The sequence below is a fragment of the Erythrolamprus reginae genome, chromosome 3 (assembly GCF_031021105.1).
Source record: "Erythrolamprus reginae isolate rEryReg1 chromosome 3, rEryReg1.hap1, whole genome shotgun sequence".
Taxonomy (NCBI): domain Eukaryota; kingdom Metazoa; phylum Chordata; class Lepidosauria; order Squamata; family Dipsadidae; genus Erythrolamprus; species Erythrolamprus reginae.
In genome coordinates this window covers 227673559-227698196 of record NC_091952.1, presented here as the reverse complement: position 1 = coordinate 227698196, position 24638 = coordinate 227673559, and the positions used below count along the sequence as shown (strand labels likewise).

The 24638-nt window shown below is 41.5% G+C and overlaps 1 protein-coding gene across 3 annotated transcripts in view; it reads right to left on the bottom strand.

Annotated features, from left to right (window-relative positions):
- CPQ (carboxypeptidase Q) overlaps positions 1-24638 on the bottom strand; it is a 248405-nt gene that overhangs the window by 182719 nt on the left and 41048 nt on the right. For all 3 annotated transcript variants that reach the window (XM_070749227.1, XM_070749226.1, XM_070749228.1), the window contains exons 2-3: positions 18645-19095; positions 8956-9163 (exon numbers count right to left, since the gene is read on the bottom strand). In XM_070749227.1, the coding sequence (XP_070605328.1) occupies positions 8956-9163; positions 18645-19074 (638 nt within the window). In that variant the 5' untranslated portion in view covers positions 19075-19095. The remainder of the gene's footprint in view (positions 1-8955; positions 9164-18644; positions 19096-24638) is intronic.

The following is a 24638-nucleotide window of genomic DNA, read 5'->3' as shown; positions in this document are numbered from 1 at the left end:
GAGATTGTGATCCCGCTATATAGAGCGCTGGTGAGACCACATTTGGAATACTGTGTTCAGTTCTGGAGACCTCACCTACAAAAAGATATTGACAAAATTGAACAGGTCCAAAGACGGGCTACAAGGATGGTAGAAGGTCTTAAGCATAAAACGTATCAGGAAAGACTTCATGAACTCCATCTGTATAGTCTGGAGGACAGAAGGAAAAGGGGGGGGGGGACATGATCGAAACATTTAAATATGTCAAAGGGTTAAATAAGGTTCAGGAGGGAAGTATTTTTAATAGGAAAGTGAACACAAGAACAGGGGACACAATCTGAAGTTAGTTGGGGGAAAGATCAAAAGCAACATGAGAAAATATTATTTTACTGAAAGAGTAGTAGATCCTTGGAACAAACTTCCAGCAGACGTGGTTGGTAAATCCACAGTGACTGAATTTAAATTTAAACATGCCTGGGATAAACATATATCCATCCTAAGATAAAATACAAAAAATAGTATAAGGGCAGACTAGATGGATCATGAAGTCTTTTTCTGCCGTCAGTCTTCTATGTTTCTATGTTTCTATATGGGGACTGAAATCAAACCCATTTGGGTAAGGCCACTTAATGAATCCATTTTCCATTTTTTCTTTAGTTATTATTAAAACACACTTGACGCTGCAGTTCTACAGACTCTCACACTGAGTAATGTCCATAGGACATCTGCCTATAAAGCTGCAGCACACTTTGAATTTTTCTTCCTGTTTAATCTTAATATTTTCAAGTTTATTTCAATAATTATCTTTTGGCTTCAGAAGGGGCCAAGCATATTAATACCACACATTCCCTAAAAGACTAAATATTTTAATGTTTGTTTGTTAAGGTTTATTTCTGCTAAGGTTTTATTGCTCTTGGCCCAGCATCATTAGGAGTCTCATGTAATGTCGACAAGTCAGTGCCAAAATTTTCCCCCAGGAGAAAATGTGCGTTGCTCAACAAAAAGATCCAGTGTCTTTTAATTTCCTATAATATATAGCACTTCCCGGAAGGAGTAAGCAGAATCCTTTTCAATATCAACTGCAGAATTATTTTTAAATCATGATGACTGATATTTAGCTATTAAAAAAAAATAAGGTGGGCAGAAAGAAAATGTCAGTTCCTAAAAAAGATCCAGTTAAACTGAACTAAAGGCATTTTGTAGAGTAGGTAGGAATATGTGAATGATACGCTCTTGCCTATCCATCCACAAATTCTGTAAAGAGGTTTGTCAATTAAAATGCACTGTGTCTGTATGAAAATGCATACACTCATTAAAGTTATAAACAAGCATGTATATTTCTGTGAGATGAGAAACCATGACATCAGTTTCCTAGTCTGGTCTACTTTGAAGTGGGTTAGAAAAAAAGATGGTTAGAAAGTTGGTTGAGCTGGTTGCATTCTTCATATTCTCATAGAATCCCAAATGTGTCCCTGACTTACTTTCTTTTCTTTCTTTCTTTCTTTCTTTCTTTCTTTCTTTCCTTCCTTCCTTCTTTCCTCCTTCTTTCTTTCTTTCTTTCTTTCTTTCCTTCCTTCCTTCCTTCTTTCTTTCTTTCCTTCTTTCCTCCTTCTTTCTTTCTTTCTTTCCTTCCTTCCTTCTTTCTTTCCTTCCTTCTTTCCTTCCTTCTTTCTTTCCTTCCTTCTTTCCTCCTTCTTTCTTTCTTTCTTTCCTTCCTTCCTTCCTTCTTTCTTTCTTTCTTCTTTCCTTCCTTCCTTCCTTCTTTCCTTCCTTCCTTCTTCCCTTCCTTCTTTCTTTCTTTCTTTCTTTCCTTCCTTCCTCTCTTTCTCTTCCCCCCTCTCTTTCTCCAATCTCATATTAGATAACATATATACATTTATACATAATTTGAATATATGAAATGATTTTTTTAAAAAGGTAATATTAGGATGGGGCGGTAGACATGCAGGTGCACTTATGCACGCCTCTTACAGACCTCTTAGGAATGGGGTGAGGTCAACAGTAGACAGGGTTAAAAATTTGGGAGTTTGGGGATGAAACCACAATCGGGTAGTGTATTCCAGGTATTGATCTCTCTGTTGCTGAAGTAATATTTTTTGCAATAGAGTTTGGAGCTTGTATCTTAAGTTTGTATCTATTGTGTGCTTGTATATTGTTGCGGTTGAAGCTGAAGTAGTCATTGACAGGTAGGGCATTGTAGTGGATAATGTTATGAAGGCGACATAGTTCTAAGTCTTCTAGGCCCAGAATTTCAAGTCTGGTGGCATAAGGTATCCTGTTTATTTATTTATTTATTTTATTTATTAGATTTGTATGCCACCCCTATCTGTAGACTTGGGGCGGCTGTTGCAAGCAGAGGAGTAGAGGACTCTTCTCGTGAAATATCTCTGGACACATTCAATTGTGTTAATGTCCGATATGCAGTGCGAGTTCCAGACAGATGAGTTGTATTCAAGAATTGATCTAGCAAATGTTTTGTGTGCTCTGGTTAGTAGTGTAATTTACCAGAGAAGAAGCTGCACAAGATTAGGTTTACAATTCTTAATGCCTTTTTTGGCGATATTGTTACACTGGGTTTAAAAGAGATCTACTCCTGCTAATATTTACTGCATTTTTCAGAGTATAAGACGCACCTTTTTCTTCCCTAAAAGAGGCTGAAAATTCAAGTGCATCTTAAACTCTGAATGCAGCTTTTTTAAAAAGCTTTTTTCCCCAGCCCTAATTAGGCGCTAACGATCTTCCCAGCTCTTAATTTGCAGGTTCTTTCATTGTTACTGTCTGCAAAGAAAGTCTTTGCAGGGTTTTTTTCATTACTCTAACTTGCTCCACATGTTTCTTTCCAGTCCTAACCAGGTGCTAACAATGTTCCTGGCTTGCAAGGTCTTTCATTGTTATTCTCTGTGAAGAATGTTTTCCAAGCCCTAACTCTTTGCAGGTTTTTTTCCATTGCTCTACTTGCTCCGAATTTTTCTTTCCAGCCCTAACCAGGTGCTAACAATCTTCCCAGCTCTTACTGTCTTGCAAGCTCTTTCATTGTTATTCTCTCCAAATAAGTTTTTTTTAAGTCCTAACTAGGGGATCAAATAAAGTGCTGAAACTGACCAGACTAAGGATGCTAGCCAGATAATATCTGGTAAGCAGATTCTTTTCCCTATTTTCTTCCCCCAAAACTAAGGTGCGTCTTATTTTCAGGTGTGTCTTATACTCCGAAAAATACTCTATGTCTCCTACAAATGTCCTCTTAGCACTCAGAAAGAATAGCCCTACAGCTTGGCTAAGAAAAGGTCAAAGATTTAAAAGAGGATGGGACTTTCTCCCTGGAAACACTAAAGGTTCAGCCTCCACTGTACTCCATTATTTAGAAATCAGTTGCTAGGGGGATATTATCCCCAAAAAAGAAGACGTAGTTTAAAAAAAAATGGATTTTGCAGAGATGGATATGATGACAAGAAGGCTGAATGACCAAGAAGAATCTGAATTTTATATTATTTGGAATAAAGTCTATAAGTGGATAGATAAAAATAAAAATTAAAATTAAATGTTATGAGAAATGTATGAATATATCAAAATGACTTCAGAATTTTTCTCTTTTTATTAACTTAATTTTATGTTTATTATTGTTCTGTCTGGGTCCCCCCAGACGCCAACACCAACCAAAAAGAATATCCAGACACACTGGTAAAAAGCAAAGGCAGTTTATATAATTCAAAGCAAACACAGGTAACAAAAACTGTTCTTACAGACAGGAACACTATGAAGTTTCACGAAGGCCAGGCAATAAAACAGGATTCTTGCTGGCAAAAACAACGCTGGAGATAATAAAACCCACGCCTCCCCCAAGTCTTCCAGACTTCTAGGCCACAAGCCAAGATCAGAGACGCCGAGAATCGAAGCAAGGTCACAGGACTCCCAATTGATAACTCTCCACAAGACTGTAAGGGCGGGCCTGCCTTTTCAACCCTGCTGAGGAGAACTACACCCAAACTCAGCTGTTGCCAATTCAGGGATGGAAATACCTTTCTAATTGGCCCCGTCTTTGAGCTGCTCGTCGCTGCCTCATGTCTATTATAGCCTGTGCGTCTTCATCCAATGAATCCAGGCTACTAGCTGGGGAGAGTCCCCCCCCGGGGGTCTCAGGCTGCTCTCCCTCTTCCTCTTCCTGACGTTCCTGTCCCCCATCTGCCTGGTCCTCCCCCTCCTGTTCACTGTCCTCCTCCTCTGGGCATGGATCTGGCAGAGATCCAGCCGGTCCCTGAGGAGCCTCAGGCTGAATCACAACAATTAGAATGTATAAACAAAATTCTTCTTTTCATCTAGATTAATATGTTGATTTAATGAATTAAGAATATATTCTTTTTCTGTATTAAAAATTAGCTTCTAAGAAGAGAGGGGCAACTGTAACCCCTACTATATGTTTAAATATTTGTATGTCTGTGTGTTCTTTTTATGAAAAAAACAATAAAGTTTATTTTAAAAAAGAAAGAAATCAGTGGCTAACTTTGCCTTTCCCTGAGCCAGCAGGCCTCTGGATAGTCTACTTGTATCACTGAAGATGGAATCAGCGCTTCCAATCAATCGGTCTAAAATAAAAACGTCCCAAAAGGAATGCAACGGAAGCTGACAATACCTCCTGATGCTGGTTGACAAAAGGCTCCGTGTCCAGCTGGGCTGATTCAATGCCATTTGTCATCAGGACAGAGAAGAAAAGGCACCACAGGTGGTGAAGGGGAAGACGGAGAGGCAGAAAAATCTCTGCAGACTTGCACAGTGTCTCTTGTCACTTGCAGGCACAAAGGGTAGGTTGTGTCACTGCAGAGTGGCAGCAGTGATGCTAATCCCAGGTGTGATGCATGGATGAGAAAGAGAGAGAAAGCAACAGACAGGCAAAGAATTGCTGAAAGAACAATGAAAAGCAACTCGGGTTTTTTTTAAAAAAAGCTTAAAACTTCCACTCCCACCCCACCCCAAGACTCCAATATTGCAATATCCTTTAAAGTGACAAATAATACTTTCTATTCAAGAATGCAGACCCATTGATCTAAAATATTTCACTATTCCATCTCTTCATTTAATTAAACTGTAGCTTAAAAGAAGAACAGACTGTCACATATTCTTAAACTCCTGAATAAATCACAGATGGGGAAGTTTATCTAACACACTGTGGGACACATATAGCATATTACAGCATGATACAGTGATACCTTGTCTTACAAACTTAATTGGTTCCGGGACGAGGTTCTTAAGGTGAAAAGTTTGTAAGACAAAACAATGTTTCCCATAGGAATCAATGGAAAAGCGATTAATGCGTGCAAGCCCAAAATTCACCCCTTTTGCCAGCTGAAGCGCCCGTTTTTGCGCTGCTGGGATTCCCCTGAGGCTCCCCTCCATGGGAAACCCCACCTCTGGACTTCTGTGTTTTTGCGATGCTGCGACTTCACTGAGGCTCCCCTTGCTGGGAAACCCCACCTCCGAACTTCTGTTGCCAGCGAAGCGCCCGTTTTTGCGCTGCTGGGATTCTCCTGCTGGGATTCTCCTGCAGCATCACAAAAACACGGAAGTCCGGAGATGGGGTTCCCCATGGAGGGGAGCCTCAGGGGAATCCCAGCAGCGAAAAAATGGGTGCTTCGCTAGCAACGGAAGTCCAGAGGCGGGGCATCCCAGCGGCGGTGATGGGTTTGTAAGGTGAAAATAGTTTGTAAGAAGAGGCAAAAAAATCTTAAACTTCGGGTTTGTATCTCAAAAAGTTTGTATGATGAGGCGTTTGTAAGACGAGGTATCACTGTACATTGTATGAATCAGACCTCTTTTTTTACCTGGTTTTAACGATTATACTTGTGTATGCAAAAATGTAGTTGGGGGAAATGATGTTTAAAGGAATGTATGTATTTCAGTGGTTCGCAACTTGGGGATCGGGACTCCTTTGGGTTTCACAGAGATTGTCTAAGATCATGTGAAAAGACAAATTTCCCTTGGGGTTTGAAACTAAAGCTTCAATCCTGGCGCCTTGGAACGTATTTTACAATCTGACCAATCAGGCGTTTACAGTGGGGGTGTCCTCTGACCTTCCTGCCAATCAGCTTAAAACTCTTTTGGGAGAATTGGTGCTAGATTTATGGTTGGAGGTCACCACCACATGAGGAACTGTATTAAGGGATCACGGAATTAGAAAGTTTGAGAACCACTGTATTGTATTTGATATATTTTTAAAAATATGCATCGTAGCAAGCACCTTTAGGGAGCATTGTGTGACAGCAAAAGCCAGAGCAATGAACTTCAGATGTCATTACTGGATGCAGAAATGAACTTAAAAAAATATAACTCAAGACTGGCAATGAAATTATTTCATAAATATTAAGCATGCAATTTAGGCAATCTTTGCATGGATATTTAGGGATAAAATTTTAAGTAAAAACAATCTAAGGTACTGTAGAATAACTAATCTAGAAATGAAGCCAAGAGACTTTAAACCAGTATACTTGCCAGGGAATTCTGCGAGTTGAAAATCATACAGCTTGAAATTGCCAAAGCACTGCTTTAAAATGTTCTCACTTAGATGTGTTATTATATTTGTCTTTCATAAACTTTCTTTTTAGGTGCTAATAATATATCAACACTTTAGTTATTTGTGTTTGCCTTCTTTTTCACTAGACTTTTATTGACTCTTTTTCAATATTGACTCTTTTTTCAATATTTTCTATAATAAATATTTGAATAAACTTTTTTTCATCAATGATTTTTTAAAAATCTAATTGCACTGAGTTCATGACTAGTGATGGGCGAACCCAACGGTGTTTGGGTTTGGCAAGTTCGGACGAACCCGAACCGAACCCAAACAGGGAATCCCACCAAGAGATTCCGGGGGTGGAGCTTTGATGTCACGTATACCGGCAGGTTGCTAAGAACGCCAAGGTGATCACTTCCTGGATTCCATGGAATCCAGGAAGTGATCACCTTTGGCGTCCTTAGCAACCTGCCGGTGACATCAAGGCTCCACCCCCAGAATCTCTTCGTGGGAGGGATTCCCCAGCTCCTTCAAAGGGAAGTCTTCACATAAAAATTAACATTGTTATTTTTACGTGAAAGGACACCGCAGCGGGGCTGCAAGCATGTTTATTTTTACGGTGACGTCAAAGCTCAGAACGCCAAATGCAACCCCGAACTTTGCCCGAAGTTTCAAAAAATTTCGGGTTCGTGTTCAGCATACCAAACACCGCAAAATTCGGTATGGACCCAAATTGTGCAGGTTCGGCTCGCCCATCACTATTCATGACATAGTTACCACTGGACATACTTATATTTTTTAACATTTTTACTTTGTTTTTGAGAAATACTGGATTTTTCAAAGTATAAGATGCATCTTTTTCCCCCTAAAAGAGGCTGAAAATATGGGTGTGTCTTATACTCTGATTGTAGCCTTTACTAAGCTTTTTTCAGCTCTAATTAGGTGCTAACGTGATGTTCTGTGCTTTGTTAGCTAAGCGATCTTCCTTTTGCATGCTTATTTCATTGCTGCTCTCTCCAACAATCAGCTGAGCCTTTTTTCAGCCCTGTTGAGGTGCTAACAAGTGAAGCAATCTGCCCTTTTCCCTACTTTTCTCAATTTTTCTTTCTCTGGACAGAAGTGAAGTGTTTTAGAAACTGTTTTTTATCCTCAAGCAGGGGATAAAAAACAAGCACGTGGACTCAAAACCAGCAAACTAATGTGCTGAAGCTGACCAGACTAAGGACGTTAGCCAGATGAATACCTGGTAGACAGATTATTTTTTCCCTATTTTCCTGCCCCAAAACTAAGGTGTGTCTTATACTCTGAAAAATACAGTAAAATATAGCTATTGTTCTTATTGCAATTCTTTATGGGATCACTTCACTACAGCTGAAGCAGCTTTTTTCATATAGCATAACCAAATGTCTTCAAACTCGGCTAGAAATATTGTACTGTATATCAAAAGGCTCAGCAATACAGAGGAAACAGAATCCTTACAAATAGTTGAACTATTCTAGGATTGGCCTAATGTATGTTTTGTAAACCACATTGTAAATTAATCCTCCTTAACCTCCTTTTTTACATATACAGTGGTACCTCGACATACGAGTTTAATTTGTTCCAGACCCGAGCTCGTAAGTTGATCAACTCGCATCTCAAACGAATGCCTTTAGACTTTGTTTTTCGTGCCGAGATAACCGGAAGCAAGGAGATTCTTGCGCCACCTAGTGGAAGCTCGGCTTGTATCCCGAATTTGAGCTCGGGCGTCGAACAGAAATTTTGCTCGCATCGCAGCTCGTAACCTGGAATACTCGCATGTGGAGCAGCTCGTATCTAGAGGTACTACTGTATTTTAAATGGAATTCTATCTGGAAACACCAATGTAAATGAGCATTCTGAAAGTTATAGATTCACACATTTGAAGTCCCAAGTTTGGGCAAATTTTAAAAAGCAGAGTGAGATAGACTGGACTTTTCAATTGGTTTCATTGTATTTTCACTGCCATGGCAATGTTTGAGAGGTTTTCTTTTTTATGTACCAAAATAACTTACTTTCACTGAATGGCAAAATGGGCACTTTTTCTACTTTATACTTCAAGTCACAAAACGTCTTTGGACAATATGTAATGGAACATGAAAAAGGTAGATCGGGCGACTGTTCCTTTCTATTTAAATTTGAAATGTTCTGTTTTCCTTTTTAATAATGATAATTTACAATCAACTTTTAGAAGCCTTTCATAATTGTATGAAATGCAACATTTTTTTTAAAAAAAAGGCAAGGCTATTATTCCTGCTAACAAAAGCATGAATGGCTCCAATAATTGTGATTCTCCAGTTAGAAAACAGCTTGAGATGTCAGGTTGTCTACTTCAACTACCACTTAGACTTGAAAAACAAACAGAGAATGGTTTCAACAAAAGGGCTTCCTGTTCTACAGGAACACACCTGAAAGAAGAGGTGAAGCGTGATTTTCTTGAAACAATAGGCTCCTACCTATTGATAGAAAAGGGAGCAATACTCCTGATAAGAGAAGCTTTTGCGCCCAATCTAGCAGCTTCCACTGCTCCACGAAGTCGGTAGAGCACTGTTTGGCCATAATTGATGTAACGCTGGTTGTAAACAATAATCTTTCCATGGGCTTCATGAGCTTTCTTGTGTAGGTCGTCGAAAGAAGTTACTACCAACACTTCTGCTGTAATACCTGGAATTGAAAAATCGGCTGTTAGACATTTATTTTAGTTATTTATTTATTAAATGTATATGCCACCCGTCTTACCAATATAGCAATTCTGAGCAGCTTACGGGCAAAAATAAATTTTAACAAAATGACAATTAAAAAAGAGTTACATAAGAACTAAGATAAAGCGGACAGATGACATTGGGATGAGACTTTCTTATCCCATCAATCATCTCCAGTAAGGAAATGTTAGCAACCTTTCGGGGTAAAACAGACAAATAACTGTGGAAATGTCTCTAGTTATTTTTAAATGGATTAGAAGCCTCCAAGTCAGAACATGAGAAGCAGGAAATAAGAAAACACTTCCAATAACTCCTTCTTACGACTGAGAGAGAGTTACTGGCTCAAAGTTCCCCATCAGTCTGTCCTTCTTGAGTCTGTTGCCTTAACTACAACACCAAAGTGGCTCATATTCTGACTTGAAGAATTCTAATCCAATTTTGATGCATTGTTTTGCCCAAATTAGCTAAGTAGTACATGGTATTCCCTATGACACTCTATAGAAGCCAAAATAGGGCGTTAAAGTAGCAAGGTTGATGCTTTTGAACTCTATATATTATATTTTTATGATGCCTTTGAACTTTGGCGTAGGCGAAGACTCTTGAGAATAGTGTAGACAGTCAAGAAAAAAAATGATTGAATCACTGAACAAATTAACTCACTCAAGGCACTTATTAACCTATTTTGGACAATGTGCAGTCACCTGCAGTCACTAGGTGACAAAACTGACTTGATGTTACATAATCAATGAATCAAAGGCAACACTGTGTACAACAAAATACATCTCCTTATTCTCAAGCTGAAGTACAAACTCAAAGCAAACTGCTATAAAATCGACTGCAGGAAATACGACTTTAGTAACCGAGTAGTTGATACATGGAACTCACTACCTGACTCTGTAGTATCATCACCTAATCCTCAAAACTTTACCCTTAGACTACTGTTGACCTCTCCCGATTCCTAAGAGATCAGTAAGCTTTTTCAGTTTTTATTTATTTATAATATAAAATACAAAAATACAATAGCAAATAGTAGGAAAAAAAGAGGAGGGGAAGGGAGAAGTGTAGAAAAGAAGGAAAAAAAGAAGAAAAAGGTGTTTTGAATTCCGACTTCTTCTGGTGCAGTAGAATAAGACATTAGCATCAAACCTCAACTTTCATTTTTTTCTATCTCAAGCATAAAGTCCAGAAGTGGTTTCCAAATAGATACATGTGCTTTATCACATGTCCACTGTAAATGATAAAAGGTCCCTTCTTTACATTTACATTTCCAACATTCATTTGAAGTAAGGGTTGTGCATAAGCGCACCAGCGTGCCTTCTGTCCCCCGTCCTAATGTTTCTCTCTTACTAGCATCATGCATATTAACACTGTTATATTTTTGTATGTCACCAACACATACTTGACAAAACAAATAAAACAAACAAATAAATAAATAAAGTAACAATAGAGCAGGTATTCAGATTTCTGACCTGGGCAAGAGAATCCCTATTCTCCCATGTGCATGTGTGGTATGCAATTGCATATCGTTACAGATATGCAAAAAAGATGAACACTAGGATGAAACAATACTTATAAATACACATGATTATACTTAATCATTTGAACAAATCTTTCTACTTGTTCAAATATAAAAATAACTTAATGAATATACAGGCACTTTTTACACACATATTATAAGTATATAAGAGAGTGATCACCCCAGCCACACTGGTGCAGTGGTTACAGTGCAGTCGCACAAATACCAGCGACCGGTTAGGTCCCACAGAGTTGGTCTCCTCCGGGTCCCATCAAATAAACAATGTCGTTTGGCAGGACCCAGAGGAAGAGCCTTCTCTGTGGCGGCTCCAACCCTCTGGAATCAGCTCCCTCCAGAGATTAGAACTGCCCCCACCCTCCTTGCCTTTCATAAACTCCTTAAAACCTACCTCTGTCGTCAAGCGTGGGGGAACTGAAACATCTCCCCCTGCCTATGTAGTTTTCTGTGTATGATATGACTGTATGTATGCTTTTTATATATTGGGGTTTCTTGTTTTTTAGACTTTTTAAATGTATTATTGTTATTTTAGAGTCTAACTATTAGATTTGTCATTATATATTGTTTTTATCATTGCTGTAAGCCGCCCTGAGTCTACGGAGAGGGGCGGCATACAAATCTAATTAATAATAATAATAATAATTATTAATTATTATTTAATATTAATATTAATATTAATATTAATATTAAATAATAATTAATATTGATATTAATATTGATATTGATATTTATATTAATATTTATTATTATTATTATTATTATTATTATTATTATTATTATTATTATTATTATTGCAGGCTATTTCTGCTGACTGCCGGCTGACTGCAATTTGGCAGTTCGAATCTCACCAGGCTCAAGGATGACTCAGCCTTCCATCCTTTTGAGGTGGGTAAAATGAGGAGCCAAAGTGTTGGGTGACAATAGGCTGACAGTGTAAACCACTTAGAGAAGGCTGTAAAGCACTGTAAAGTGGTATATAAGTCTAAGTGCTATTGCTATCTGGAGGATGCTTGGATAAGGACAGAAAAATAAGGAGAAGAATTAATTTTCGCTTCCGAAGACTGCTAGTTATTTTGCTAGAGTTGGACTGAAGGTTTGCAAGCATCATATTGTGATAGACAATTCAAAAACAATTCACACTAACATTGTTGTTGTTATCTAGTTTGGGTAATGAAACATCTGCAAGAAAAGTATCTATGAAGATTCTCAGTCATCCAGGTTATGGTTGTCCCAAAAGTACCCTTTTCAAGAGACAACTGGACTTTCTGGTTTTTCTTTGAAGCAAAATCGGAAAGTCCAATTGCCTCTTGAAAAAAGCACCTTTGGGTCTGCAAGAACACAACCAAGCTCAGAGAGCATAAAGAAGCCCACATCAAATTATCCATCACCTAATCCATTTTCATACATCTTCCATCATGTAGAGTTTGGCCTTAAGAACCATTGTCAAGAATTACGGCAGAAAGAAATGGCGGGTGAAAAGGTGCAGTAGAAGTTTTAGATTAAAGATATAATATATAAACCAAAAGGTATCTGGTACGAATTGTATTTTGCTCACATGCTTGGAAAAAAATTAGGACTCTACCGGGACTTGCGAAATGTCTGCAGGAGACTTCATACAGCCCATGAACTGCTTGCCCCTGATCCAGGAGAACAAAAATTAATCAAGTTGTAGGAAATGAGGTCTTGACTTTTGCATCCAGAAACAGGTAAGAAAGGTGTGAAAAAATCTAATAGACTCACTTTCCTGGCTCTCAATCTACTTTTTTTTTTTTTTTAGTGCAAGATATGCTGTATTTGCGTGCTCAGGTCAAAATCTACTGCTGCTATTGTTGGCATGTAAACTGATAGGCTTCAGCTACTCTTAATGAGTAAGAGTTTCGGCTGCTTGCCTCAAAACCATCTTGGTGACAAGAGCATGCAAAGCTGGAATTAGGCCGTTGGAGTGGAAGCCAGAGATCTGGAAATTTTCATTTTCCACTAGAAAAATCAAGGTCTCTGCAGGCTGGCACTGCAATCTATGTGACATATCAGCTTTCAAAACTAATGAGTAGAATTGACATCCGGTAATTCATCTCAGCTCTCCATTTGTATCCGCACCAAGTGATAAAACATAATAACATGGGTTCATGATTGCTCATCAAGGAAGAAAGAATAGTAGCGATTCTTGACAGCTCCTTGTAATAATGAAAGATGCTTCCTGCAAGTAAGGTCTCAATATCCTGGTTACCTTTCGCAGCTTACGTAACGAACTTCTTCAATTGGCGTCTTCTTCAGCTGTGGGGATTGCAGTGCACAGAATTCTCAGTCAACATAACAGAAGCAACGAAAATAATAGAGCCTCTGCTTTGCAGCTGACCGCTCCTAGGAACCCCAGATGGCAAAGATTCCTGTCCAAAACTCAGAGAAGCTACTACAGGTCACTGCAAACAATATTGAGCAACATGAAACGGCTTCCCATGAGTCACATTTCCAATATTTTTTAAAGGGCAACAGAGCTACTCTAAAAATTATTCCAAATTTGGTTTTCCAGCTACATGCCTGGTTTTCTAATGAAGAAAATGTGTGTTCTAAATACACATGCAACAATAGAGAGAGAAATTAAATAACAGTGCTATGACTCAGCCAGTGATTCATATGATTTTAATGGATGTAGGACTGAAAGCAGCTCCATTCATCTACTGATGATGGATCATAGCAACACATTGGAAATGTTGCTTTTGGACTGTCCATAGTTGCTTCCCTGTTGGAGACATTCTCAGGAGTGTTACTGGGCAGCCTCAAGATCAGTAATGGGCTGCTGCCCCCATGGGAGGGGGGCACAGTGGGGGTAGTAAGTTTATGCACTATTTATTGAATACAGTGGTACCTCAAGATACGAACCCCTCGTCTTACGAACAACTCGAGATACGAACCCGGGGTTCAGAAAAAATTTGCCTCTTCTTACGAAGTTTTTTCATGTTACGAACGCCAAACCCGAACTTCCGGGTTTGGCGTTCAGCTTCAGGAGACGGCTGGGAAGCCACCCGGCTGTTTTAAAAGGTCAAAGCCGGGCTGGAGGGCTTCCCAGCAACCTCCCGAACCCTGAACTTTAGCCAAACTTCCGGGTTCGGGGTTCGGGAGGTTTCTGGGAAGCCCCCCAGCCCGGCTGTGACCTTTTAAAACAGCCGCGCGGCTCCCCAGCAGTCTCCGAACGCAGAACGCAGTTTGCTCTCCGGAACCGGGAAGTTTGGCAAAATTTCGGGGTTCGGGAGGCTGCTGGGAAGCCCCGCAGCCCGGCTGTCACAACAACCGGGAGGCTTCCGCCTTTGGGTTTTCGGCTCGGGGGAGCAAGAGGACCTTCCTAACTCCCTCCTCCCCAGCCGAAAACACAAAGGCGGTCTGATGCCGCCCGCTTGAGCCAGGAGACATTCAGGGCGTGGAGGGTTTCTTAGCTTTCCTCTTCCCCATTCTCTGTGAAAGCTGGAGGACAAATAGAGAAGAAACGGTGAAGAGAAGAACCTCCTTGAAAGATTGAGGACACATGGAGATCAAACTGGGCAGAGGAGAGGTGAAAAACCCTCCGTGAAAGGTTGAGGACACATGGAGATCAAACTGGGAAGAGGAGAGGTGAAAAACCCTCCGTGAAAGGTTGAGGACACATGGAGAGCAAACTGGGAAGAGGAGAGGTGAAAAACCCTCCGTGAAAGGTTGAGGACACATGGAGATCAAACTGGGAGATCAACCTTTCACGGAGGGTTTTTCACCTCTCCTCTTCCCAGTTTGCTCTCCATGTGTCCTCAACCTTTCACGGAGGGTTTTTCACCTCTCCTCTTCCCAGTTTGATCTCCATGTGTCCTCAACCTTTCACGGAGGGTTTTTCACCTCTCCTCTTCCCAGTTTGATCTCCATGTGTCCTCAACCTTTCACGGAGGGTTTTTCACCTCTCCTCTTCCCAGTTTGATCTCCATGTGTCCTCAACCTTTCACGGAGGGTTTTTCACCTCTCCTCTTCCCAGTTTGATCTCCATGTGTCCTCAACCTTTCACGGAGGGTTTTTCACCTCTCCTCTTCCCAGTTTGATCTCCATGTGTCCTCAACCTTTCACGGAGGGTTTTTCACCTCTCCTCTTCCCAGTTTGATCTCCATGTGTCCTCAACCTTTCACGGAGGGTTTTTCACCTCTCCTCTTCCCAGTTTGATCTCCATGTGTCCTCAACCTTTCAGGGAGGGTTTTTCACCTCTCCTCTTCCCAGTTTGATCTCCATGTGTCCTCAACCTTTCACGGAGGGTTTTTCACCTCTCCTCTTCCCAGTTTGCTCTCCATGTGTCCTCAACCTTTCACGGAGGGTTTTTCACCTCTCCTCTTCCCAGTTTGATCTCCATGTGTCCCCAACCTTTCACGGAGGGTTTTTCTCCTCTCCTCTTCCCAGTTTGATCTCCATGTGTCCTCAACCTTTCACGGAGGGTTTTTCACCTCTCCTTTTCCCAGTTTGATCTCCATGTGTCCCCAACCTTTCACGGAGGGTTTTTCACCTCTCCTCTTCCCAGTTTGATCTCCATGTGTCCTCAACCTTTCAGGGAGGGTTTTTCACCTCTCCTCTTCCCAGTTTGATCTCCATGTGTCCTCAACCTTTCAAGGAGGCTCTTCTCTTCACCGTTTCTTCTCTATTTGTCCTCCAGCTTTCACGGAGAATGAGGAAGAGGAAAGCTAAGAAACCCTCCACGCCCTGAATGCCTCCTGGCTCAAGCTGGCGGCATCAGACCGACTTTGTGTTTTCGGCTCGGGGAGGAGGGAGTTAGGAAGGTCCTCCTGCTCCCCCCGAGCGGAAAACCCAAAGGCGGAAGCCTCCCGGTTGTTGTGACAGCCGGGCTGCGGGGCTTCCCAGCAGCCTCCCGAACCCTGAAATTTTGCCAAACTTCCTGGTTCCGGAGGCTGCTGGGAAAGCCCCCCCCCCCCCCGCTATTTTAAAAGGTGACAGCCAGGCGGCAGCGGTTTTTTGTGGGGTTTTTTTCTTGTTGCACGGATTAATTGACTTTACATTGTTTCCTATGGGAAACAATGTTTCGTCTTACGAACCTTTCGTCTTACGAACCTCCCCCTGGAACCAATTAGGTTCGTATCTTGAGGTACCACTGTACAGTGATACCTTGTCTTACAAACTTAATTGGTTCCGGGACGAGGTTCTTAAGGTGAAAAGTTTGTAAGACGAAACAATGTTTCCCATAGGAATCAATGGAAAAGCGATTAATGCGTGCAAGCCCAAATTTCACCCCTTTTGCCAGCCGAATCGTCCGTTTTTGTGCTGCTGGGATTTCCCTGAGGTTCCCCTCCATGGGAAATCCCACCTCCGGATTTCTGTGTTTTTGCGATGCTGCAGGGGAATCCCAGCATCGCAAAAACAAGCGCTTCACTGGCAACGGAAATCCGGTGGTGCGGTTTCCCAGCGAAGGGAGCATCAGTGAAATTGCAGCATCGCAAAAACACCGAAGTCCTTGAAAGCCCACCTCCAGACCTCTGTGTTTTTGCGATGCTGCGATTTCACTGAGGCTCCCCTCGCTGGGAAACCCCACCTCCGGACTTCCGTTGCCAGCGAAGTGCCCATTATTGCGCTACTGGGATTCCCCTACTGGGATTCCCCTGCAGCATCACAAAAACACGGAAGTCCGGAGGTGGGGTTTCCCATGGAGGGGAACCTCAGGGAAATCCCAGTAGCGCAAAAACGGGCGCTTCGGTGGCAACGGAAGTCTGGAGGCGGGGCATCCCAGCGGCGCCGGTGGGTTTGTAAGATGAAAATAGTTTGTAAGAAGAGGCAAAAAAATCTTAAACCCCGGGTTTGTATCTCGAAAAGTTTGTATGACAAGGCGTTTGTAAGATGAGGTATCACTATACTGTACTTTTATTGTCCTTCCTTCTTTAGTACTCTAGTTTGATCCTTAATTATTTTTAAAATGGGAAATAATTAAATAGTATGTTTTTACCCATAAACACTTTAATCATTTTAATCACTATCTAGAGCTGAACTTTTATAGCAATTAAAGAAAATTGAGCTACTAATCTGTTAGTATACTGAACCTTGTGGGTTCAGTACAAAACCTTAAAATGTTACTGTGCTCCTGAACAAATGGTGCTGTCTATCATTTGTCCTTTTTATGGCTATTCAAATAATGTGACTTAATCAACTGAAAATGAGACCAAGCACCTATTTGAAAACTTATCTTGGTCAGTAAGCCACTCCCACCCAGTCACATGACCTTTAAGCCACCCGCGCTAACATGATTGTCAAGCCACTTCCACCTGGTCACATGACTGGCAAGCCACTCCTACATGGTCACATGACCGTCAAGCCACACCCACAAAATGCCTTAAACCATACAGAACATATGGGCTTCAACTCTTACAATTCCCTGACAAGAATAAAGCAACTGGGTCCGAGAACTATTACCGCATTTTTTGGAGTATAAAACGCACCTTAGTTTTTAGGGAGGAAAATAGGGAAAAGAATCTGATTACCAGATATTGATCTGGATAGCATCCTTAGTCTGGTCAGCTTTAGCACATTATTTTATGCCCTGGTTACGGCTTCAGAGAGTTTAACAATGAAAGAGCTTGCAAGTCAGTAAGAGCTGGGAACATCATTAACACTTGGTTAGGGCTGGGAAGAAACATTCAGAGTAAGTAGAGCAATGAAAATAAAAACCTACATAGGGCTTGAAAAACATTCTTCACAGAGAGTAAGAATGAAAGAGCTTGCAAGTGGGTAAGAGCTGGGAACATTGTTAGAACCTGGTTAGGGATGGATAGAAACATTTGGAGCAAGTTAGAGCAATGAAAAAAATCTGCAAAGACTTAGGGCTTGGAAAACATTCTTCGCAAAGAGTAACAATGAAAGAACCTGCAAGGTAAGAGATGGGTAGATTGTTAGCACCTAGTTAGGGCCGGGGGTGGGTGGGGAAGCTTAGAAAAAAAAGCTACATTCAGTGTATAAGACGCACCTGAATTTTCAGCCTCTTTTAGGAAGGTTTGTCTTATACAGTAGTACCTCTAGATACGAGTTTAATTCGTTCCAGAAGGGAGCTTGTATGTCGAACAACTCGTATCTGGAACAAATGGCTTTAGACTTTGTTTTTCCCCTCCGAGACAACCAGAAGCAAGGATTCTTGCGCCACCTAGTGGACGCTTGGCTCGTATCCCGAATTTGAGCTCGGGTCTGGAACAGAAATTTCTCTCCCCTCATGGCTCGTAACTTGGAATACTCGCATGTTGAGCAGCTCGTATCTAGAGGTACTACTGTACTCCTAAAAATACAGGAACTTAATAATAATAATAATAATAATAATAATAATAATAATAATAGCAGCTATAGAAATTAGTGAAATACGAAGATCTAAAAATCAAGCTGCAGCGACTCTGGCATAAGCCCGTGAAAGTGGTCCCAGTGGTACTTGGCATGCTGGGAGCAGTGCCAAAGGATCTCAGCGGACATTTGAAAACCATTGGAATTGACAAAATCTCCACCTGTCAATTGCAAAAGGCCGCTTTACTGGGATCGGCAAACATAATTCGCCGCTACATCACGCAGTCCTAGGTGCTTGGGAAGCGCCCGACTGGTGATGAAATACGAAATCCAGCATAGTGATCTCGTTTGCTGTGTTGTACTGACATAATAATAATAATAATAATAATAATAATTATTATTATTATTATTATTATTATTATTATTATTAATCTAATTATTATTATTACTATTACTATTATTTATTATTATTATTATTATTATTATTATTATTATTATTATTATTTATTAATTAGATTTGTATGCCGCCCCTCTCCGCAGACTCTACCTACAACCTCTACCAACAACCCTATAGGTCAGATTCCAAATAGAAAATAATAGTAAGGGTAGGAAAGTTAAAAAATCAGGCAGCCATTACCTTCGGGAGGAGTTGCAACACTTCCACCAAGCCCCAACATGGCAAGGGTATGATTGTGTGGTTCAACCATCATTGCACTCTCTTCACCCCTTTCCCAGTGAGGGATTTTCACTGGCTCCAGGTGGACATTTTCTAAGGCATCTTTCCTCAAAGAGTTCTCCATGTACTGGATAGCCAGTTCTAGATTTCTAGAACCACTCAATCGTGGTCCTACAGTGTCCACAAACTGCGCAAGTCTTTCGTAAGACCTGTTCTGGGCCTTGCCATAAACTGCGAGTTGGATAATCTTCTCAGCAACGTCCGAATAATTGGCTATCTCTCTCTGGATATCCTCAAACGTTCTTTGGTGGCTGTAACTGGTGTTGCTTAGTAAACAAGTCATGCTTTCAGAGAATAGGCAGATGGAGATCATTAAAAACAGAAGCTTCATTTTTCTCTATTATTTGTGAACCTGTAGGATGGGGGGAAAAGACAATATTACATTACAAATCAGCTCAGCAAGTTTTAAGTTATGAAGTGTGACAGCCTGAAAACTAATCCAGTTAAGCAATGTCATATGAAAGTGCAGTGACAGAAATTAAGGAGCCAGGTTTTGTGATGTGAGGAGAGGGGAGAATACAGAATCTCTGCATCCATTGTCCCCCACTTGAAGCGCAGGCAGAGGCCTACTTTTTTGAAACCAAGAACTACTACTACTACAACAACAACAACAACAATAATAGTAGTAGTAGTAGTAGTAGTAGTTGTTATTATTATTATTATTATTATTATTATGTCGATACAACACAGCAAACGAGATCACTATGCTGGATTTCGTATTTCATCACCTGTCGGGCGCTTCCCAAGCACCTAGGACTGCGTGATGTAGCGGCGAATTATGTTTGCCGATCCAAGTAAAGCGGCCTTTTGCAATTGACAGATGGAGATTTTGTCAATTACGATGGTTTTCAAATGTCCGCTGAGATCCTTTGGCACTGCGCCCAGTGTGCCAAATACCACTGGGATCACTTTCACTGGCTTATGCCAGAGTCGTTGCAGCTCGATTTTTAGATCTTCATATTTTACTAATTTCTCTAGCTGTTTGTCCTCAATTTTGCTGTCCCCTGGGATTGCAATGTCGATGATCCACTTTCTTTTTCTCCACAATCAGGAAGTCTGGTGTGTTATGCTTCAGAATTCGGTCAGTCTGAAGTCGGAAGTCCAACAGTAGTTTTGCTTGCTCATTTTCGACCACTTTTTTGGGCTTATGATCCCATTATTATTATTATTATTATTATTATTATTATTATTATTATTATTATTATTATTATTATTTAGATTTGTATGCCGCCCCTTTCCAAGGATTCAGGGCAGCTCACAACAACAATAACAGTAACAATATAGTACAAATCTAATAGTTAAAACTAAAATTAAAATCCCACTATCATTAAAAAACAATCAATACTACACAATCATGCCATACTCAAATCTTACTAGACAGAATGGGGCGCATTAGTCTCCCCATGCCTCGCGACATAAATGGGTCTTCAGAGTCTTGCAGAAGGCGAGGAGGGTGGGGGCAGTTCGAATCTCCGGGGGGAGTTGATTCCCAAGGGCCGGGGCCGCCACAGAGAAGGCTCTTCCCCTAGGTCCCATCAGACGATATTGTTTAGTCGACGGGACCTGGAGAAGGCCAACTCGGTGGGACCTAATCGGCCGCTGGGATCCCTAGAATCCCTACAGAAAGCAGTAAATAAATGCACTGCTTTTTTCTGTTGCCCCCCCCCCTTTTCTCATTCCTCCTGCCTTTAAATGTAAATAATTTCTATATATCACTTCCACATAAAGCAGAGGTCTTACAGAATCCATTCTGTTGACTAGGAGTATCTCTATAGTGCCTACCCACAAGGGCTCCAGTCACCCAAAGAGAGACAAGGCAGGATGAGTGGGTTTTCTTTTGGAGGGCGTTGTTGTTTACAGCAGGCCTTGGCGTTGCAGGTCTTCATATGTCTTCTTGTTGACCACATTCCCACTGGAGTCTTCATATTCCTCTTCTGTATCTGGCTGCCCATCTCTCCAAAGCCTTCTGTTGCTTCAGCTTGGCCCACAACAACATGGCATCTTCAATCTGCATAAGGTTTTCAAACTGAGCTTTCTTTTGGAATGCCCAAGCACCGCATCCCACGAGCATGGCACAATTCCACAAAGTGTCGCTTTGGGCCCACAGTATGTATAATTCCCACAGATCTCACCGTTGTATTCAACCCATGGAGCTTGTAAAGCCAGTAAGGAATTGCCTTACCATCCCAGCCCAGTGGCAAGTTCTTGGGGTTGTAGATGATCTCATTGATCCTTCTATAAGAGCTTCAAATTTAGATACACCATATTTTTGGAGTATAAGACGCCTCTTTTTCCTCCCTAAAAGAGACTGGTAATTTGGGTGTGTCTTATACTCCCCCCCCCCAAGCCATAACTGGCTGCTAAGGATCTTCCCAGCTCTTATCGGCTTGCAAGCTCTTTCATTGTTACTCTCTGTAAATAATGTTTTCCAAGCCCTAAGTCTTTGCAGGGTTTTTTCCATTGCTCTACTTGATCAGACTGTTTCTTTCTAGGGGTTAATGATTTCCCAGCTCTTGCTGGCTTGCATGCTCTTTCATTGTTAATCTCTCCGAATAAGGCGGGTTTTTTAAGCCCTGACCAGGGAATAAAGGTTCACCATCACTGACAAAGTCTGTTTGATCAATTGTTGGGGGCAATTGTTGACTCTGTAAAACCACTTAGACCAGGGAATAGAATAATGTGCTGAAGCTGACCAGACTAAGGATGCTAGCCAGATGAATATCTGGTAAGCAGATTCTTTTCCCTATTTCCCTCCAAAAAAACTAAGATGCGTCTTATACTCCAGTGGGTCTTATAGTCCAAAAATACGGTATTTCCCTGTTCCAAAGTTCTGAAAAGTGGTCTACCTCCTGTGATTATGTGACCGTATTTCAGGTGTTTGGCAACTGGCCTGCATTTATAGATATTTGCAGCATCCTGAAGTCATATGATCACAATGTATTATGTTTTTGCTGAAAATCATTTATTTCTGGGTTTTGGCAAAAATGCCCCATAGCGAACAATGGGTTTACATCATCATCATCATCATCATCATCATCATCATTAGTAGTAGTAGTAGTAGTAGTAGGAGTAGTAGTGGTAGTAGTAGTAGTAGTATTAGGGGTGGCTCACAGCAATGATTGTAGCAGCTGCTTAATGGCCATGACAGTTGAAGCAGTTGCTTAATGATGCCAGAACTTGCTTTACAACTGACAAAAAGTCATAAAATCAGGCTGCTCATGTGGTGACCTGGTTTATGACCATCACAACTTACAACTTTAATGGGCAGGCTCCAACCCTTATAAGTCAAGGACTACCTGTTCACTTATATATTAAATGGTAGTGGGAAATAAATCTACAGATGTAATGGGCAGCCAAATTTTTTACTGCCACACTGTGGGTATGGCTTATTTTGTGGGTGTGGCTTGCTGGTCATGTGACTGGGTAGGAGTGACTTGCCGGCCATGTGACCAGGTGGGAGTGGCTTGAATGATCATCATCATTCAAGTGAACTGTTACGTCCTTGGCTTACAACCTCTGGCGTGACAATTTGCTTCGTGTTTCCCATGCTCTCCTTCCTGGTTCACTCCCTGCCTCAGGCTTGGTAGCTAGGCGAACGGGTGCCGATCAGCTGTTGAGAAAAGAGGGGGGAGGAAATGGCCCCCCGCAACTCCTGCTGGTGCTGGTCTCCCTGCCGTTTTGTGCTGTGGTTGGCTCTGGCCCAGCTCCTGCCCCAAGGAATGTGGAGGCGGATGCAGGGGAAACATCAACATGTCATAGGGCTGTTTTATTGCCGACAGGGTCAGGTAGTGCAGTTTCCTCGGACAAAGAAGAAGGTGGGGGTGACTTGGAAGAGGGGGGCTTGGCACACAACCCAGGAAGCCAATCTCCATTATCTTCGGTCGATTCGGATGAGGAAGTGTTGGATCCACGCATGCGCATAGTTATGCATAGAAGAGACCAATTAAAGAAATATTACAGGAGATAAGAGAGGCCACCTGTGTTTGGGTGGGGCTCCAGTAATTAGAGCTACTGATACAAATAGCAGCATGCTGGTTTGGCCATTGTGGAAGATTATCTGATCGCAATTCTTCAGGACTGTGCCTTGCTGTTTCCGGACTTTGTTTGTTGATTTTTCAAGACTGTGAAACCCAAAGTGTGTGTGTTTCACTTCGTGGAAGAAGGAGGGCTGTGACGTTTCTTCACAGCTGCTAGCTAAGTACTTAAGGACTGATTAAGGGGCTTGTACAGCTTACAAGGTTATTTTGGGAAGAGTGCTCTTTGCAATACAAAAAAGGGTGCTTTGTTTCTTTTGAATTTTGTGATAAAGAACATTGTTTTTGAACTTTCAAGTGTGTGTGTGTCTGAAATTTGTACCCTTGAATTTTCGGGAGACTCATACCATAGAGCCCGGCAGAACACTTTCCGAGGAGGAGGAGGAGGATGGGAGGGTGGGATGGTCAGCTGAAGCTGGGCACACAGCTTCATTTATGTTGTGAGCCGCCTCGAGTCCTCGGAGAGGGGCGGCATACAAATCCAATAAATAAATAAATTTCCCATCCTGCCTGCTGCCCACCCCTGGATGTATCTAAATTTATATTTAACAGCAATAGTATCTCACATTAAAACTCGATTTTTAGCAAAAACTAAGCAGTCCTTAGTTTCTCAGAGTCTCAAAAACTCTTATTAAAAGCTAATTATAATTGTCATAAGAATAAAGTAGGCTTATCTTTAAAGAACTAATCCCAGATGCAAAATTGAATTCTGTCCTACAAAGAATGTTGTTCAAGTTATTCCATGAAGAGGTGGACTGCTAATTAGTTCATTTTTAAAAGTGCTTTGAAATGGCTGTTTCGATTTTTTTTTCCTTTTCTTTTTTTAAACTCTCCTTTATGTTTCGTGATAACGTTTCATGGACCACAGGGTACATTCTGCTGGGAATATCTCTAACTCCAAAGCAATTTCTGTTGACACAAGTAATAACACAGGATTTTTTGTCATCGCAGTTGGATGAGTCTTGAATCTAGAACTGAAGCACGGTCATTCAAATACCACATTAAATTTAAACTGTTGTGGGTGGCTCATGGCCAGCTCCTCTGGTAACAGATTTTGAACCGGATGAGCAGGGTCCATTGGAGCATCGGAGACCTGTGTGGCTCTCGGAGGGTTCCGACAGTGAGGGGGAAGGAGAGACGGAAGCTGTTGTGTTTGGGCCTGGGCCAGCTGTTGCTCCCACAGATGGGAGAGACGCGGCACAAAGTGAATGTGAAAGCCTGGTTGACAGCCAGGAAGATGTGGCAGACAGCCAGGAAGACATGGCAGACAGCCAGGAAGATGTGGCAGACAGCCAGGAAGACGTGGCAGACAGCCAGGAAGATGTGGCAGACAGCCAGGAGGACGAGGCCACTGGTACGCAGGATTCAGCAGACAGTCCAGGAGATTTGGCATACAGTCCCTCAGACAGTCTTCTGCAGATCAATATATTGATCTGCATAGCAGAAGAGCTATGCAGAGAAGGGATCGACTGAAGGAGTATTACAAGTCATCATAGTAGCACCCGGGCTGGGTGTGGTTCTTATACTGAGGGCTGGGTGTGGTTCCCTTAATGAGGGCTAAAGGAATAAAAGGGAACAGAGGCCGAAGGCAAACTGTGGCTGTTTATCTGTGTTATTTTGTGGTTCCTGCTCTGAAGTTTCTGTTCCGTGCCGTTGGAGTTTTCAACCCAGCTTTTTCAGACAAGTAGGAGGTGAAAACTATGGGACTTGCTGTTTGCTTCAAAGATTCAAAAGGACTCCTGAAACGTCTTTGCTCATTCCAGGTTGTCTTTGTTTGTTTTTTCCTGTGTTTTTGTATGCGGCTGAAGTAAGCCTTGCACTATCATTGTTTTCGGACACTAAGAACTGTTTTGAGTAACCC